At 39.7% G+C, this 19,784-nt stretch overlaps 2 protein-coding genes across 2 annotated transcripts in view; one reads left to right on the top strand and one right to left on the bottom strand.

The window, feature by feature from the left end:
* LOC115582774 (dedicator of cytokinesis protein 3-like) overlaps positions 1-19,784 on the bottom strand; it is a 391,011-nt gene that overhangs the window by 247,975 nt on the left and 123,252 nt on the right. The window lies entirely within an intron of this gene.
* Positions 68-19,784, top strand: part of LOC115583253 (V-set domain-containing T-cell activation inhibitor 1-like) — a 42,046-nt gene continuing 22,329 nt past the window's right edge. Inside the window, exons 1-5 of the mRNA XM_030419898.1 lie at positions 68-294; positions 7,548-7,874; positions 10,714-10,749; positions 13,373-13,651; positions 13,830-13,979. Of these exons, the coding sequence (XP_030275758.1) occupies positions 198-294; positions 7,548-7,874; positions 10,714-10,749; positions 13,373-13,651; positions 13,830-13,979 (889 nt within the window). The 5' untranslated portion in view covers positions 68-197. The remainder of the gene's footprint in view (positions 295-7,547; positions 7,875-10,713; positions 10,750-13,372; positions 13,652-13,829; positions 13,980-19,784) is intronic.

Genomic DNA, 19,784 nt, shown 5'->3' with positions numbered 1-19,784 from the left:
CAGATCTCGCTGATGCAGTCAGGCAGCAGGAGATCAACTTGAACGCGCCTTTTGTTTCTAAATAAGGGACAAAGTGCGTCCCTTTTAAGCTCAATACGAGACGATTCCGTTTTTCAAGGGATGGTTGGCAACCCCACCTCAGTCCGACTGCACTCGTGATCCGCAGGTTGTCATCATTTGCTGTCACTGTGTCCAACATGTCGGGGTTTAAACTTCTACCGACAGCTCTGGAGGGTCTGTCCGTGTTTGTCTGCCTGTTCATGTTGGTTGGGCTTATATTCGGATGGGACCACGGTAAGAAATTAGCGCTTTACCTCGTTAGAGCGGAGTGTGGAATGACAGAAATACTCGATAACAAGCTTGACACGTTAACCTGGACGCTGCTCTCGAGCCGCTCGGTGTGAACAAACGCCTCAGACTGTTCGTGTTTGTGGGTACATACTTTCTTGACAAAGATATAAAGACGACAATATGCACTTTTGGAGGATTTGTTGACAGTTACGTTTATTTTTTTTTACAGTAATCGACACTGTCACTGTGCTCTGTAGTGGTTTCCAGGTCACAGACTCCGACATCTCCGGGTGGAATAGTGGCGTTAAAACCACGTTAAAATTAATATAATGCGATTAATATTTGAGACAGAACATTAATTCGTGCACGTGCCGAGCCCTGGAGGTGACATGATGTGTTTTTTATTTTTATTTTATTTCATTTTTTTTAGAAAACGCGCGAGATAGTAATTCGTAATTCGTTTTGTCTTTCATGATACATTTTATTTTCGATGCTAAAATTGATTGTCAGGGTGAGTGTTAACACATTTTATCTTTAAATCACAGTCAGAGTCTCTGAGTCTGTTTTCTCTCTGTGAGCTGAAGAAGACAAACATGTTGGAGGAACTCATGAACGCTTCATTCAGAGACTTTTAACTTTTTATCTGTCGAGGACTAAACTGCGTCACCGTGTGTGAGTGTGGGACACCGGACCGTTTCTGTGTTCCAATATCCATACTTCCCGTACTTACTATACTTAGTTTGAGTACGTAGGGTGTTCCGTAATCGATCGCGGCGAAAAGAAGTGTGCTAAAAGGACCCCGATGTTGCCCTCATAACGGCAAAATCGCTGAGTGTGCAACGATGTACACTTTACGCACTCAACGGCCGCCATCTTGTCTACGTAGCGGAAGAAGCGGAGCCAGGCAGAGGCGCTCCGCTCTGATTTTTTTAAATAGCTACCGAGACAACAGCGCCTGCAGCGGAGCCATATTGCAGGATTGTAGGATTGTAATTGTTAAAAAGTAAAGTCGTAGATGTCTTTTGTTCACCGTTCAAAGCGGGATGTTTTTGGCAGGTGACGAGCCGCGGCGGATGTCGCAATCGTAATTTCCGGTAAGTGCACCACGGAGTATTTGGAACAACACCCACCTGCTGAAATCTGCATACTTAGTAAGTGCGGATAGTGTACTACGTTTAAGTGTACTCATGGAAGTGTGAATATCGGAACACAGCTCGTGTGTTATTTCCTGTTTTCTGCAGCTGATGAACAAACGTGTTTACCTCCTCTCTTGAACGTTAATTTCATGATGCATTCAGGGACAACTTGTAAGTTACGAAATCACCACATAAAAGTCCAGTAAAGGTTTCTTTTGTCGTGTTTTCCTTTGTTGACCAACATCAGCTGCTTCTGTCATTAATGTCTTGTTCTTACAACGCAGCCTTTTAACTGATTATCAGTAAGATATCACAGTCAGTTACACAAAAAATAAACTTATAATCAAACGTTCATGATTAAACTCCACCTGATTCTTGTACAGTAGGTCCTAAATACTCCTGTGAGAGCAGTAATACGTTCACCGCAACATCTGTAATAATTTAATGCTACAATAATGAAGATAATTAATAATTAGCAGACACTATAAAATTCTTGTAAACTTCAAATCAAATTATTATAATCGAACTCCACCAGATTCTTGTAATAGGACTCTTGTATCTTATAAGTTCTCCCTTTCTCTCATAATTCTGACTGACACAGTGAATATTTATTAACAAGCTCAGTGTTCATCTCTTTCTCTAACTGGCAGTAATGAGCTGCTGTGAAGCCTGAAACAGAAACAGACACAGTGTGCAGCAGGTGATAACAGACAGTTTTTTACTGTTCTGTACTTTACTGTGTTATTTCTTTTTACTGTAGGCTACGTTACATTGCACATCATGTAACGAGTTGCAGGTGCAGAGCTGTTCGGTTTGCTGACGTAAAGATAAACCTGAGTAGTTTTATTAACACGTCACTTTAATATTTAAATAAATATTATTTAATAATTAAAAAGACATGGAGAGAAAAAAATGTAACTTAAAAATACATAAATAACTTTTAAAGTATCTAATTTTTCAATACAAACTTATTTGTCATGTGTTGCTGTGGTTTTGTACGGCGCCCGGGAGGTGACATGGATGTGTTGTTGTTTTATATAAAACGCACCAGATAGTAATTCATACTTAGTTTTGTTTTTAATTGAACATTTTATTTTCGATGCTAAAATTGATTTTCACCGTTGTGGACGAAGAGCCCCCTCCCCCTCTTTGTGTGGGCAAAGACCTTAAAAGTGAAAGTAAACTGTTCGGACTCCATTTTGTGTCGAACAGGCAGCAGCAGTCAGTGAGGGTGAGTGCTAACACATTTTATCTTTATATTACAGTCAGAGTCTCTGAGTCTGTTTTCTCTCTGTGAGCTGAAGAAGACAAACATGGTGGATGAACTCGTGAACGCTTCATTCAGAGACTTTAACTTTTTATCTGTCGAGGACTAAACTGCGTCACCGTGTGTGTGTGCAGGTCCGGTTTTTGCTATGGGCAATGTGGGCGACCGCCCAGGGCGCAATCAATGTGAGGGCGCACGCACTCACGAAAAAAAAAAAAAAAAATCGCCAGTTTTCTAGACTACCGCCGCTCATTTCCCTTAGTGGAGTGGGCGCTGGGCCGCCCTCATTGTCACCTCAACTTGCTGCTCAGAGTCATACAGGTTGTGTGTGTCAGGCAGTCCCTCCAGAAAAACGCGATTATGCGATCGCATAATTCAAATCATAATCAGTCCGCATATTTATGCGGGGGCTGCATTTTTTCAAATACGCCGCACTTTCGCTGCATAAATTGCCGATTTCCGCGCAAAATATGCGGGGCTTGCATAATTTCATAATTTTCGTTGCAAAAAAGTCACATATATCTCAGCAGAAAGTTGAAAAATGTTGCGTTTGCTTCACACAAGAGCAGCCATTTTCCCCTGTTGCCATGGAAACGTTATGAAGTGACGTAATTACGCGACGTGAACATCATCAAAAAGCGATGAAGCCACGATGAAGCCCGCAAATCAGTCTCATTTGCCAACCAAAAAAATCATACTAGTTTCAAAAACCTTCCAGTTGTAAGTATATTAGTAAATGTAAATGTACGGTACAGTAAGAGAAGCACTTTGTACATTGGAAGCACTTATTTTAACAGAAGATGTCTGTTTTGTACAGCTACCTCTGTAAAACAGGAAACACACATTTATTTATTTATTTTCATTTTCTTTATTCATTTTGACAGAAGTTGTAGCATATTCCTTTTGTAAAGCTACAGAACTTGTTTGACTCATCAATGTTTTGTAAGTTTGAGCCATGTGTTTATTAAGGTCTGAAATAAAACAAGAACTTAAATATTCGCAGCACTTTCTGTGATGTAGTATGCTGCTTATCATAGGCAGTAATAAGAAATGACTCTTTACATTAAGGTAGTAGCCTGGTGAGAACAGGGTGTTGGGGGAATCACTTTTTTTTTCTCTCTTTTTATTATCAAACCACAAATTTTGGGAGTTACCGCAATTTCATCGCACAAAATTGCATAAATATCACGCATATTTCATCGCATTTTTTAAGAAAACGTGCTGCATAATCAAGGATTTTTGCCCGCAACAATCACAAAAACACTCTGTGTTTTTCTGGAAGGACTAGAGGCGGGGGGGGGGGGGGGGGGGGGGGCAAGTGATGGTTCGCCCAGGGCGTAAATCTAGCCAGGACCGCCTCTGTGTGTGTGTGTGTGTGTGTGAGAGAGAGAGAGAGAGAGAGAGAGAATGAGGGACTGTGTGTTACTTCTTGTTCTCTGCAGCTGATGAACAAACGTGTTTACCTCCTCTCTTGAACGTCCATTTCATGATGCATTCAGGGACATCTTGTAAATTATGAAATCACCACATTAAAGTCCAGTAAAGGTTTCTTTTGTCGTGTTTTCCTTTGTTGACCAACATCAGCTGCTTCTATCATTAATCTCTTGTTCTTACAACACAGCTTTTTAACTGATTATCAGTAAGATATCACAGTCAGTTACACAAAAAATAAATTTATAACCAAACTTTCATGATTAAACTCCACCTGATTCTTTTACAGTAGGTCCTAAATACTCCTGTGAGAGCAGTAATACGTTCACCGCAACATCTGTAATAATTTAATGCCACAATAATGAAGATAATTAATAATTAGCAGACACTATAACATTCTTGTAAACTTCAAATCACATCATAATCGAACTCCACCAGATTCTTGTATTATGACTCTTGTATCTCATGAGTTCTCCCTTTCTCTCATAATTCTGACTGACACAGTGAATATTTATTAACAAGCTCAGTGTTCATCTCTTTTCTCTAACTGGCAGTAATGAGCTGCTGTGAAGCCTGAAACAGAAACAGTGTGCAGCAGGTGATAACAGACAGAGTTTTACTGCATGTACTTTACTGTGTTTTATTTTTACTGTACGTTATATTTCACATCATGTATCCTGTGCCAATTCTCCGCACCCTCCTCTGTGTGAAAGTTTCAGATGTGGAGAGGGGGAATTTCGCTCCGGCGCTGATCCGCCTCTGGAGGTAGTATCAGGGCCGCATCACTGGTGAGCCGTCCCAGTGTGAACGGATAATCCGGAGGCGCGGAGCGAGGGCGTGTCAGTCTGACAGTCTGATAACTACACAGGTCCTTCACTCATTTAAATACAGAGAAATGTCCCACAGAGCAACGTTACAGGACCGAACAAAAGTAACGCAGTAACTGTAACTGTCTTTGGCAACTTATGAGGGAAAAAATACCACACTATGTGGAGAAGCGTCTGTCGTCCTGTCTGTCCTACTGACTCTTCGTCACATTTCTGCCCGAAAAACAGCGTCTGTCACCGGTGAAAAACTCACAGAATGTTTGTGATGAAATAAATCACAGTGACCGTCAGCCCTCCTGACCGAGACTTCAGGGAACTTTCCCCCAGAAAACAGCCTCCGTCCCCGCGAGTCACAGAGTCAGAGAGCGTCCTGTTTACTGATGGTGATTATGTAATATTATGTCATTTAGCGAGAAAAACTTCACTCCGTCACTTTCCAGGATGTTTAGTGGGTCAGGATCTCAATCAATACACATTATAACAGCATCCATATGATTATAAACTGTCCGCGGGTTTATATTGACTGGGGAACACCTGGGGAACACGTTGAAAACACGCAGCGCCGGCTTTCTGTGTGAATTACACAGAATGAATTACTATCTTGCACGCACGCTACTTATTGTCTCAGTAACCATCCATGTCAACTCAAGGGCTCCGTATGCGTGTGCGACCACAAGTACATGGAAGGGGCGCGTCAAAGAATCTGGAATTACAGATGGCAGCCAATGTGTGTGAGAGGGGCAAGAATGGGGAATGGCACTGTAAGTGTCTAATGTGTGGAGGGGGCGGGTCCTAAACATGTTCCGAGTGCAGAAGGAGAAGGTTTCACTTTTTCAGCGAACAATGGCGGAACTCAATCTGGACGCTTTTTTTCCTCCCGATAATCTTAGCAGTGTGCCAGAGTCAAATCCTAACTTAGAGGATGAGTCCGAGTCTGAGACACAAGTGTAGCGAAAGAGGGCAGAAAATTCTGTTTTTGTGAAAAATGGCTGTGTGAATTCGACTGGTTAAGGTCTCAGAGAGTTGGATTCCATGAACTGAAAATTTTGCAGTCGATACCCGCAACATGTGGGGAACTCGACATTTTCCAGTTATGCTGACACTTCAGAGGTAAAACATGACACATTGGTCAAACACAGTGCTGGTCTAAAGCATAAAATATGCTGTGACTTGTACTCCAATCAAAGTGCAACTCCACTGTCAGCAGCATTTAGAAGGCTAAAGGTTGTTAATCAATGCGCTGCTGAGGAGGCCTAATTAATATTTTAATTTAACACGGCCTTTTTCATTGCCATGGAAGAACCACCCTTTACCAAATATTACATACATTTAAAGTGTTTGTTAAGTTGTGGTCTGTGTACTGTGAAGGGATATGAAGGTTACTGAGCACATAATTAGTTTACATTTCTGAACTTAGATTTGTAATTATGATTTCTGAATGTATGTTCATTAATATTGTACTGTAATAACAGTAATGGTTCTGTCTGTATATCTTATTTATCTTATGTTGCTTCTTCAAAAGTTCACAATAAAATGTAACAGAGAATTTAAAACAACACATTACACGTTATTTCTGAATTTATTATCAAAGTATTTATCAGCAATACTAATGAGAGGAAATGTGAATATTTGCTTTGCATGTTGATTTTACAGTGTGCACCCCTTACATTTTGTGATTGTACTTCTAAAATGTTCAGTCTGAGGTCACTGTGCTCCTGGTGTAATAATAGTTAGTCTGGAGCCCTGATATACATGACTTGGATCGATAGCAGCATGATTAGAATGTTTTTCCTGGGTTTTTTTTCCAGTCATTAGATTCTTGAAGCCATGTTTTGTGCTTATAGGCATCATATCTTTAGATACTAGAGGCCGACCAATAAAGGATTTTTAAGGCCGATAGTATGTGTATATATATGTATATATAAGATATCCAGAAACACGTAATAAAACATAAACACTTTTCAGCTCTAGTTAGACTTCTCAACGGGCCTGAAAATTACGACCCGACCCGACCTGGCCCACGGGTTTTTAAACCCGAACCCAACGCAGCCCGACACACCAGCATGAATTGTCGGCCCGAATCCGACCCCCTGCGCGCCTGCATTGTTTTCCTCATACACTTGTTATCGTAACTTTACGCAGCGGCGTCAGGTCTGTGTCTGCTCCTCCCCATGAAGCAGCAGCCAGACTGACTCTTCATCACACGTGAACAGCAATGATTGACAACAAACAATATATAATTTACAACCTGCAAGAAATGTGTTTTAGAAAATATGGGAAGCCCGAGGCCTGACCCGACCCGGATCATTTGCGTATTTTTTAGGCCCGAACCTGCGGGTCCGGTCGGGTTTGTCGGGCCGGGCCGGACCGGACCCGTTGAAAACTCTAGCTCGAGTGGAAACATTTATCTTGAAAATGATTGAGATCATTTTATCACTCGGCCCTAAGCAGATGATATGTGGAGGAACAATGAAAGCCATAAATAATTAGATTACTAACTAACATGCTTATAATCTGGAGTTTCAGAGCAAATGTTTTCACCTGTCAGCTCTCTGTTGAACATCATGATTAAATATCCTTTTTTTTCATGTCCAGGTTTCAAAGTGGTCGTGGAAGAAGACAGTGATGCTGTTTTACCCTGTTTGATCAGCACCAAGGAAGACATCACAGGAAAACTGTTTGACTGGAAGAAAGATGGTCAGAAGGAGGTGTTCATGTATGATTCAGGACTTCATTACAATAACGGCCGCACAGGTCAAGATAAGCAGTTCAAAGGTCGAGTCTCACATTTTCAAGATCAACTGATGAACGGCAACGCCTCCATAAAGATCCAGAATGTGAAGATGGCCGACAGCGGGATCTACAGCTGCATTTTTCCACGTCTTCAGCCGAGTCAAACCTTCAACATTCAGCTTGTTGTTGGTGAGTATTTTCATTAAACAGTTAATTTGCTGTATGATAAGATCTCCAGCTGTTGTTGGAGGTTTGACCGTTGTTTCTTCTGAGTCCTTTTAGTCTCCTGTTACAATCAGTTACACCTGTTGACACCTGATAATCTCTGATAGTTGTCATGTTCTCTACATCTACAATATCTTTTTAACTTAGAGATACATTTGAAAACTTTTGATTCTTACGGAAGTTACAGACTGATTTTTTTCAGCTGATAGTGAAACAGATAATTACCTGCCGATAAGATAACTTTTCTGACAGTTTTTGCTCACTAGTCTTCTTCTTCATGTGTAGCTTTATAGGTGTGTATCACCACCTTCTGAGTGTGTAGATGCTGCGTTCTGCTAAAACAATTTAGCTTCAGATTATCAGCTTTATTCAGTGTTTTTATCAGCCATTGACCAATAATATAAGTTGGTGTGTTTGTTGAGCATCCCTGTGTTCTTTAAAAATGAGATTGAGGTGAGACAAAAATATTTTTTTTGAAGATTTACATCTTCAGTGTGCTCGAGGATGAGAGTTACTCAGTACGTTTACATGCACAGCTTAGTCAGATTACAGCCATAGTTCGACTCTGCTGCTCGATCGGACAACTGCAATTATCCGAGTATACATGCCGGTGAGAAAATCGGATTATTGTCCTGACAGCATGTCATACCCGGTACGCTAGGTGGCGCTGTACCCTGCCTGTGCAGAACACAAAATCTGAATCCAATCTGATGGAACGTATACATGCAGGAGTAATGCGACTATCAATCGAATAATCTGGGTGTTTTAATCCGACTATGAGAAATCTGATCCGGTCTGATTTTAGTCAGACTAAGGTGTATACATGCATCTTAAAAATCTGATCATAGTCGGACTAACACAGTAATTCGGTTTTCTTGAGTGTCATGTAAACACACTGAGTGCCAGAGTAGAGAAGTTAGAGAGTATTGAGAGATGAACAAACATGATGTTGTGTTTTTTAATATTTGATGGGAAAATATAGAATGACACCAGACTTATCTTTAGGGATGGTGATTGGTTCTTTTTTCTCTCAATGCTGGGATGCTCTGTACATTATTACACCAGACGTAGCTGATCAGTTTCTCTGTTTGCACCATTAAAACACAATATTGCATTAAAGATAGTTTTTTTGGGAAAAGCTCTTATATGAATGAAAAACCAGAAAGAAAACTAGATCGCCCATGTCTGCTCACTAGACTTGTTTCAATGTGTGTATGTAAACATATTTTCTCATGGGTTTTTCTTCTTTCTTTCCTAACAAGCTGCTCAAATCAATAACCTGCAAGTTTTCCTTCTCTGTCTCTGTTTGGTGGAGAAGCTGCAGCTCTTCTTCTGCTCTCTAAGTAGTAGTGCTGGGAGGTATGACCAAAAATGTATATCATGGTATTTTTCAAAATTCGGTTTCACGGTATATGACGGTATTTTTTTTTTCATGCATAATCAGGTGTGAGAGAGAGGGATTACTAGTCCCTTTTAGGCACATTTGCAGCCAGGTAAAGGCTGCACTCTGCCGCCTTGTCTTTCTAAAACCGAGGTGTAATATTCCTTCTTTCCCAAAAAGCCCCCCCCCCATTAGCTGCCTCAAGCAACAGACAGCTAACAGGAAGCAGGTCGAATTTGTCTTCAAAATAAGAGCTTTACATTGCATCCCATTGGACTTCAGAACTGGGTTCTTAGCGGGGGGCTTTTAATTTGAAAGTAGCGACCGTTAGCAGCTTGCTGCTACAACAACAAGCTAACACAACCAAACAGCTACAGAGACCGAGGAGACGCTAGCATCTCCTGGATCTCAGCAGCTGTCCAGTTGTTCATCTTGACGTCCGCGGATGAAATCATGATCTGCAATGTCTATACTATCCATCTTCACTCTAACGCAACACCAGAGCACTTCTGTTTACCCTCGCAGTCGGACCGTGCTTGTTTAGAAGCCCAACACTGAAAAGTGTCCGGTCTGAAACAGTGTCGCGCAGCGCAGCGTTCCGAACGTTGTGTAATCAAGTACACCGGTATGGTGGTATATTAAAAATTCATATCATAAGGAAAATATACACCGGTATTCGGTGTGAACCGATATACCGCCCAGCACTACTAACCAGTCTGCCTGTGATCTCAGCTCAGGTGTTTAATACAGGTGCTGCTGCTCCTGCACGCTCCAACCACTCCTGATTTATCTTGTAAACAAACATCAGTTCAGTGTTGGCATACATGTTCAACGCTTATTTTATATGCTGCAGTGTTTACATGCATGTTTGTAACTTGGTGTCTGTATCTTCTTCTTCTTCTTCTCTGCTTTACATGCTGCCAGCAGCAGGACTCTGGTAGGTCACCTGTATGTGAAACACTGTGGATTTGTTGTATTCTCAGGCACAGTGACCCACTCATAGAAATACTGCTCCATAGTGTGACAAGAGCTTTTTTTTTTACCTTTGTACAGAGCCATGCTAACTGTTTCCCCTGCTTACAGTCTTTATGCTAAGCTAAGCTAACCAGCACTAACTGCTGCTTGTGGTTTCAATCTTCTAAATCTGCAACATGGTTAAAAAATGAAATGTGAAACTGATGAGTGGAGTGCTGCCTAATTACTTCTTCCTGCTTAGTTCAAGAGAGATTCTGACACATCTTGTCATCCATTTAATTAGTAGATGATAGTTTAAGAATGCAGCTCCTCATTAGATATGTGGCCTTTGTTGTGTGAATCAGCGCCTCTGCTCATGTTGAAAAATTAATCCAGTAATCACATATGACAAGTTCATAATATCGCCTGTTCACGTCACAAAAACTAATCTTCTTATTTGTCCTTTAGAACAACTCTTGAGAGACCGATCAGGAGAAATCCCAGGTGAGTGATGATGTCACTGATCTCTGTACCTGTAAGGTGTGCTACAGCTCTCTGTGCCTCAGTATCATTCAAAGGTTCTGATCCAGTAACTCCATGTAGACGTGTTGTTCTCATAGTGCAGCAGGTTGACATGAGCAGAGGAACCAACCAACATCATGTCAGCTGATCACTTCATGGAATCAGCTTTGATTAATCAATTATTTTATTAGATGTCACAATGAAGCATTTTTATCCTGATATATTTAAAGACAGAAGGATTAATAGGTGATGAGTCCTGATTATGATGATGTTACTGATCTCTACATCTGCAGTGTTTATCAGCTGTTCAGACACCAACACAACGTTCACTCTGGTCCACCTGATATTTAGTAAATGTCAGAGGCCACTAGTTAATACAGCCTACAGAACTATTAATGTTCTGCAGTTGTCTTAAGGCTGGCTAGAGAGGATAAACAGCCAGAGAACACTACAAACACATTCACTAATTCAGTCAGAGCAAGAACATCTGTGCAAACAGACAACAATATTATTACTCTAAATTTTCTGCAGCATGCTGTAACTGCTGTAACTGCACGGCTTTGTTCGGTGGCATCAATTCATTGTTACAAGAAGAACAGGTTTGCATGTATGTATAATTTATTCCCTCAGCTTAGAATACGTAGAACTGGTGTTTATAGAGTGACGCTATTTTCGAAGTGAAAGGACATTTTAGCCCATTTCAAGTAGAAACCTTGGACCATAACCTGACAGTAACCTGTAAAAGTAAACGTGCAGTGTGTTTATATGAAGTATTGTGTCTAACGTTTTGAATGATACTCAGATTCTGGGTCACAAAGTTGTAGCACACATTGCAGATCTAGAAATCTGTGACATCATCGATCAACTCAGGCCAGTGATTTCTCCTGATCGTCTCTTAAGACTCGACTGAGTCACGATCCAAAAGGCCCAAAAGCCTTTTATGACAAAAAGTCATTACCACTATTTAAAATTACAATTAAAGTTGAAAGATGCTTTTCTTGTATAATGATTCTATGAAAATGTGATCAAAATTAAGCTGTGATCCATAATTGAATTGAGCCGCAGTAAAAACTTAAAAGGTAACACTTAAAGGGATATTCCGATGTAAATATAATCCATGTTCTAACACACCTTGACAACGAGTAGGACCCCCCCCTCGAGAGATACAGTTTGCAGAGCGCTAGCATACGTAGCTTTAGCATCCTCAGAAAGGTTAGATGCCCCGGACTATGTGCTGAGACCCTATTTGTACTGTTGCTGAAGTTTGGTGCTGTTCTGAGCATTATTTGTGGCTTTTTGGTGGCGGTTTATATTTGGATCCATTTACTGCAGTGTATTGTTGTCGTGCGGTCGTTTCTGAGGTTGATAAAACTCCGTAAATTAGCGGTCTGCTAACTTGATCTCTTGAAAGGGAGTCTAACACAGTTTCACGGTGATTTAGACCATGGATTAAACTTACACCGGAATATCCCTTTAACTAAGTTACTAATATTAGTATAGACTGATAAAGTTGTTAACAAGTATGTCATGTCATTCATTTCAAGAAGTTTGTGTAAATCAACTTCAGTGATGCTGATACAGTTTAAACTGCACTATAATATTTAGTTTGGCTATCAGTAAAGACATTTGTGTTTACATGAAATAAAGGAAAGAAAACCTCTTCATGGACATTTATTAGCCTTAAATACACAATTAAACAGTTAAAGAAATGACAGGACATACACGTTTACATGTTTAACAACCATATATTAATATTAGTAATGCCTTAATTAACACGTTGGTCCTTTTAATAAATGTAAACAAAGACATTTGTTAAGTTACTTAATGCTTATTGTTTTTTTAATTAACTGTTAGTTAAAACTTATGACTGTATAAACAAATGTTAAGGAATGTGCCTTACAGTCAAGGGTTGCCACTTTTACTTTAGTTTTGTTCAATAATTAAACATTAATGGTTTGTTAATTAATTAATTAATTCAATAAACAAGAGACCATCTTGCATTTGGATCCAACCAGCTGCAACACCCATCAACATGTTCACTTTCAGACTGTTACTGCATTACATGAGTACGCCATGGTGCGGTTTGTAGTTAAAGCTGATGACACTGCCTCAGTGGTCTATCATATATTAACCATATTTTGGCTAACAAATGTCTAAAATATGATGATAGTCTTTTTGTATTTTTTGAATTACAAATTGCTTTTATTCTAAATACATATTCATATGCCAGGGTTCTTATTTTGATTTGATATGCAAATATTTGTCATTTATAACAAGATACTTTTGGATGTATTGTGTCCATCTCTAAATAAATCAACAATGATCCATGAGAGAGACGACAAGGGGGCCACAAAGTTTAAATATAAAGGCTTTATGAGAGAGTATTTCAGAAGAAAGAAGGTCGATAGGTAAAAGCTCTTCAGCCAGTTGACTTCTTAAATTCTTGAAGAGTGTGATGCACAAGATGGAATATGACGTTTCATGAGGTTGGACTGGTTTGTAGTGTTGAGCTAATTTACAATACAGCCACAGCCAGTGAGGGTAGAAACACAAAAACATGTCGTTACTACATTAAAATATTTTTTATTTTTTGTTATGTTCACAGCTGCATCTCCAGAGCCGTACATCACAATACTGGATGAAACAAAGGACTGGTCTCTGCTGCAGTGTAAAGTTCGAGGAGCGTCTCAAGAACCTAAAGTGGAGTGGCAGGACAGCTCTGGAAACATCCTTCCTGCTGAGGAGCCTCAGGTCTCAGAGAGAGGAGGTCGTTACTACGTTACCATCAACACCACTGTGACCAAGACAGGACGCTACCGCTGTGTGGTCACTCAGGAGGAAATTAGTCATCAGATTAATGCCGAGATCTACGCGTTTATCTGTGGTGAGATTTTTGTCTTGATGTTTTACTCATCAAATGAATTTAATTCTGCATGTGTTATAAGTTTAAAGTGTTTTAAACACCTTTTAAATGTTGTTCTGTGTAGTCTATGTTCAGTGTGATGTCCATGATAATCAGTAACACTTTGAGTTTAACGTGAACTCTTTGTGATGTGTTTCAGAGAAACTCGTCGAGGACCAAACCACCAAAGTGGCCGTTGGATGGCTAGTTTTTGCATTTGTTTTAGGAGCTGCAATTCTTGCTGTAGTTCTTGCTGCAGTACTGTTTGGGCTTAGAGCTACAAAGCGCATCACAGTCGGCTTTAATCGAGGTAAGTTCATGTTATGTATTGGATCAACACATATCAACACAGGAGGTTTGCCAGGATAATATTTATAAGTTCCTTATTTCTTTGTTCCATCTGAGAACAAACCAGGGGAAAAAGTTTTAGTTAGAAGAACATGTGAAACTGAGCTCTCCCTCAACAGTTGTGTGCTCCCCCTGCTGGAGCCACATGGAAACTACTGCTGATGGTGTAATAACAGCACCTTGAACATGAAACATAAGAAAACACAAAAATACTCAAACTACTGAAACTGACTGTAACCATTATAACATCAACTATGATGTAACATGAAGATGCTCGTATATCAGAATGATAATATCAAATGTTACTGCTTGAACTGATTTGCTGATAATTAGCAGATTTCTTGCCAATTTGGAGCAATTATAACACATTCCTCATCCAAACTAAGACAGGACTGTAATGTTACATGACCTGCTAACATACAGTAATGAAGGAGGTAGTGATGCACCTGGTCAAATGAGTTTTACAAAAACTTTTTTTCCTGCCAAAACTCTGATTTGTTTCACACATCATACATGTTTTATTTTTTATTTCTGCAGATTTTTTTTCCTCCCACTCAGCTTTGTACATGAGCGAAGAAAAATTCTCCTGGGGACTTTTTGCTCACATGTTTTCACAGATGGGAAAACACATTACAGACATGACATGATTGTGGCAAAACTGTTTTTTCCACCTTTTCTTAAGTCATGAACACAGGAGAGAAAACAATTTAGATTAGACTCAGAAAGTAGATCACCAGATAATCACCCCAAAAAATTAAAAATCTTCACTGGCCCCTCAGTTTTCCATACAGTTCACCCCAAATCAAAGAAAACTATTTCTTTACCTAACTTTAGTGCTTGTTATTCAGCTCGATAGTTTTGGTATTCGTTACACAGTTTTGCAGATTTGGGCCATAGAGATATTTACCTTCTCTCAGATATTGTTGAGATTTTGGTGCTTAAAGTGGCAAAAAAAAACAAAAAACATTTGAAAACCTCAACAGCAATGTCTCGTTACAAAAATCACCAGCTGGTTACTTTAGATAAACAGCTAATCTCGTGTCCATGAGTAGAAGCACGCTTTCTTCTGTCTGGTGATACGGAAATAAAATAGTTCTTACTGGAACCATGAACAAGGTCTGTGGATGTATCATTTAGCTGGCTGCAGGAAAGGATGTAAAACAATATACGCTCAACTAGTTTTCCAAATCTGCAGGTGTGATGCTCCTGTTGTGTGTGTTGTTGGCCTGAATATCTCCAGCTGTAACCTTTAAAGGAACAGTTCAACACTCTGAGATCAGTGTTAGCTTTCTTTAAAAGAGAGACAAGACACTGATGTCTGTTAAAGAGCTTCACTGCTGGAGGGATGGCCCTCAGTAGGAAAATGAAAATACCTTTTATAATTGGTGCTACATGAGCAGAGAAAACAGAGAGAAAGGGCCGAGGTGTTCCCTTCTGCTCAAAAGGTAGAAAGCCTGGCTGACACACTGGTCCCAGGTAAAGATGATAAAGAGTATTACATATTAGTGAAATTAAAAAAAATATGCAAAATATTGTGTTCAGGGAGTTAAATGAAAAAAAAAACAGTGCCTAATAGAATAACAGTAGAAGTGAAAGATCCATTAAATGCAATCAGACTTTTGAAACATCACACAGAATCTTTTGTTGGCCTCCACAATCATTTCTATGTAATATAAAAGTTGTTCCTCACAACATTGTGGCAGCTGTGGAGTTTTCTCTGCATGTTTCTCCTTCATTTAACAGCTGCAGTCAAGCTTATACTGCCCTCTTGTGGAAAAGAATATGACCCACACATTTAACTGGTGCCTGGTAATAACACATCTTTTAGATGCTGTTCATGCTAAATCATGACCTGTCGCTTGTTTTGGTTCTATGAATCACAGGTTCAGCTGCAGATCCAGAACCAACTACCACCTCTGATGATCTAAAAAATGAAATACCACTGCTGGTTGGAGTTACAGGTGATTATTCAAAATGTTCTGAGTGGCAGGACAGTTCTGGAAACATCCTGCTACAGAACCACAGGTCTCAGATGTAATCTATACTTAGTGTATGTTATTATTTTATTTAATGTAGACTTTTCTTTTGTTTTCTGCAGGTGACCATCAGAATGAAAACGGTTCATCTAAAGTTCCTCCAGAGATAGTGATTGTTTGACAGCTTTCTGTTGTAAAGGTGTGTTGGTGTGTGTGCACATTATCATCTTTAATGTCACAATCTAAACCACATCTGTAACATTAACTCCTCCTCCTATTGGTCAGGGTGACAGATTACCCTCGAACCAGATGGTCAAAACTGCAGCTGCTTCCTTCGTTCTCTCTTCTCCACCTCTCTCCCACGGGGCTGCCTGTCCTCCAGTACTCTTCTCCTGGACTCTTCTGCAGGTCCAAAGAATTTCTCCTCACTGCAGCAAGAAAAGGTCCTGCCAGTATTTCAGATCAGTTTCCACCAGCAGCTGCGACTGAGGAACACCAAGCAAGTTAGCACTGAGCTGCTATCCCTGCAAAGGAAAAGAGCGAACTGATTCCTCCTCTGCCTTCCTGCACAGCAAGAACAGCATTCAACACTGGGATTACAATCTTCTCCTGCTTGGCTCATCAGCAAAGGAACCACCAGAACCTTTTCTCCATAGACTGGTATTGCTGAACTGGGCCTGAATGCTTTGCATAGCACGACTAAGCACAGGAGTTTAACTCTGGTTGATGTGATGCATATGTGTTCAATCAGTGTGTTTTTTTTACTGTTTTGGTGTTATTGTGATCTCAGGTCAGGTTATTGGTAGTTTGCTTTCATAGACGGCTAATTTGAGGTTGAATGCTGCTTCACAGACTCAGGGTATTTGCATGCAACTAACCGTCTTCTCTAACTGGGCATCACGTCACACACACACACACACACACACACACACACACACACACACACACACACACCTGTATATAGTACATGTTCGTTAGATTGTTTGTTTTCATCTTTGTGTTAAATTAAGGCCTTTGAACCTTCTTGCTGTCTATTTAATATTGTACAAGAGTGAATGTTGCCAACCTCTACACTGTCAAAAGCTCAAAAATGCTTCAAGCATTACGGCTGTTCTGGTAAATGTGGTTGTAGTTACGAAGTTAACTATTAATCAGAGTTATAAACAGTTTACTACCTTTTTATGAGACAGATTTGGTAAATTTGTGATGTTTTCCCTTCTTCAAGGGTGGTGATCAAATGCAAACTGGATCTTAATATTTATCATAATTAATAATTATCCCTGATAATCATTAATTATTATTGATAGCCAATTAAACCAAAAACTCTCCATTAATGGTGCATGGAGCACAACACATTGAAAGCACTGAAAGCTGTCAGCTGTCATTAAAAGCTATTTTGTCAAAAGTGTATTAAGCTTTAAACCGCTGATCCAATCCGAATCCTTAAAATGCATATAAACACGTCTTGTTTGGCGTTCAGGGGTTCTTTAGTGATAATGTGATTATGTCAGCTCATTTTACCTTTACTTTTATTTTTACCTGCACTGGTTATCTTTCTTGTTTGAGCTCAATAAATCAAGTATATATTGGAAAATAGTCAGATACGTTTGTCGATACAATGTCCGATTGTATGATGTAAAACCGTTTTCTACGCTCTGAACTGTTTCGTACGTCTACTTGTTGTTAATGAAATGTAGTATTACTCTTGTTTTTCGCTGGAAAAAGTAAAGGATGGTACAGTAACTTGGTTAGGACAGGTCAGATGCAGATGTTTTTCTTTACTTACTGTTACTGTCATACAAGTCAGAGTTATCAGCTATTGCTCATTTGCTACATTCGCTTATTGTCATTGCATTCATGAGGTTGTTTGTCGAGGAGGTCAAAGAGATTTTAAATAAGTTTAAAAAGAAGGGAAAAAATAATTATTTAAAAAAACAAGAATTGCACTTGATACATTTTCTGTATCTGTATAGCATAATTTAATGTCCTCTGCTTCTTTCAGCTTTTAAATAATGACACCAGAATGTTCTGCTAATGATAATAATAAGGCATTATCAGCATCATCCTGATATTTTCCTTTTTGAATTAAATAAAGGTGATATTTCTCCCTGATGCAGCGAGTCTGATATATTCTGTTCTAATCTGCCATCAGTGTCACAGGTGGACTGTTATTATTGTGATTTTCATCTTCTTTATGACCTTTTCTGAGCCCAGTTGGCTCCATGTTAAGGTAGATGAAGTAGTAAAACAATAAACTACATGATACGTACCATACAAAGTTGTTCTGAAATAAGGTCATGTGACTTCGACTCTCTATGGGCCACACAATATGGAAGCTCCAGGTATTTTCATACTCAGAAAGTCGAGTTCTTTGGCTTCAGAGCGCCACTGAGCAGCACTTTCATAAGGAACGACGCTACGCCTCCCAAAGCTGTGTCCTGATTTAACGTGACCTCCTCAGTCACTACAGCCAAGGATAGCTACAGCTAAGAGTATAGAGAGCAGCAGTTAGCGGTGATGCTGCTGCATATAGTTTTAGATTAACCTTGGAATTTTTGCCATTTTCTTTGTCATAACATGTAACAGAGTATTTCAACACTGATCTAAAGGTGAAATGAAAGCCGGCTGAATCACAGCAGAGTCAATAAAACATTACAGTTTAATGTTTGTCATTAATCATGAATCCACAACACAGCAGTTTGTTTAGTGAGTAGGAAAAAAAAGAATGTGAGTATTTACATCTACTGTCCTACACATACACAGTTTACACCCATGCTAACACAATAGAGACTTTTATATACAAGAAATACACGTGTTACAATACACATATACAATACGTCTTCATCAAAATGTAATAGATTGTTGCATCTTTGCATCAGGCTCAGTCTGTAACAACTGAAGTAATCCAAAGGTAAATTAGTTACATTACTTTGGATTGTGATACTTGCAGGGGCGCAGCCATCATTTCAGAAGTGAGAGGGACAAATTGTTCAGAGGTCTACTGAGTGATTGATCATCCTCTCGCATTCAATTGCACCTTTCCTCATATTATCAGTTCTAGATTTCTTTTAGACCTCAGCAGAAACAATAATATAATCAAAATAAAATAACAGTTCACAAAAAGTCTCTTTGTTGATGATCCTCTACAGTTAAATAACTGTGATTGAATGTTTGTGTGGGGGCTAGACCTGTATAAATGAAAAAAATGAATCAAATATACATATCTATCTGTGATAGGCCAGTTTCTCTGAATCCTCTATCATGTAGGAATAAGGAAGCCTCCCGCAACATATCCCGTACATATCAGGACACTGATCGCTGAGCAATTTGTCTCCTATTTAGTTTGTCCAGTTCATCTTTGTGGATATGACACACATTGTGCTTCAGATCCAGGTTTTTAACCTCTGAAGACCACTGAAGCTTCTTTCAGCCTCAGCAGAGGAGGCAGGCACAGTAAGAAGCCACCGCACAACTTCTTCTACTTGTTCAAAGAGACCCCGACTTCTGGCAACATTCCTTGCAGCTTCACTGCTTGACTGAAAGTCACACTTGGACTTGAACATTGCTAATTGCACTTGAAGAGAAGGTCTGTACACTTCTGGGTACTGCAGCAAAACATCATCATCTGCATACTAACAGTGTCCAGAACCTTGAAAAAATTCTGTTCTGAAGTAGTCAACTGAGGAGGGAGGAACATGGGCAGCAGCCTCACCAGCCAGGCGTTTGGGAGGGTTTTTGACCCGAGGCTGTTCCACTGGAGACTGGTTGAGTTTTTCACACATTTGTGATGC

The sequence above is a fragment of the Sparus aurata genome, chromosome 6, assembly GCF_900880675.1.
Source record: "Sparus aurata chromosome 6, fSpaAur1.1, whole genome shotgun sequence".
NCBI classification, from domain to species: Eukaryota; Metazoa; Chordata; class Actinopteri; order Spariformes; family Sparidae; genus Sparus; species Sparus aurata.
Note: the sequence above shows the minus strand (reverse complement) of the source record. Positions and strands in the feature narration are given on the sequence as shown.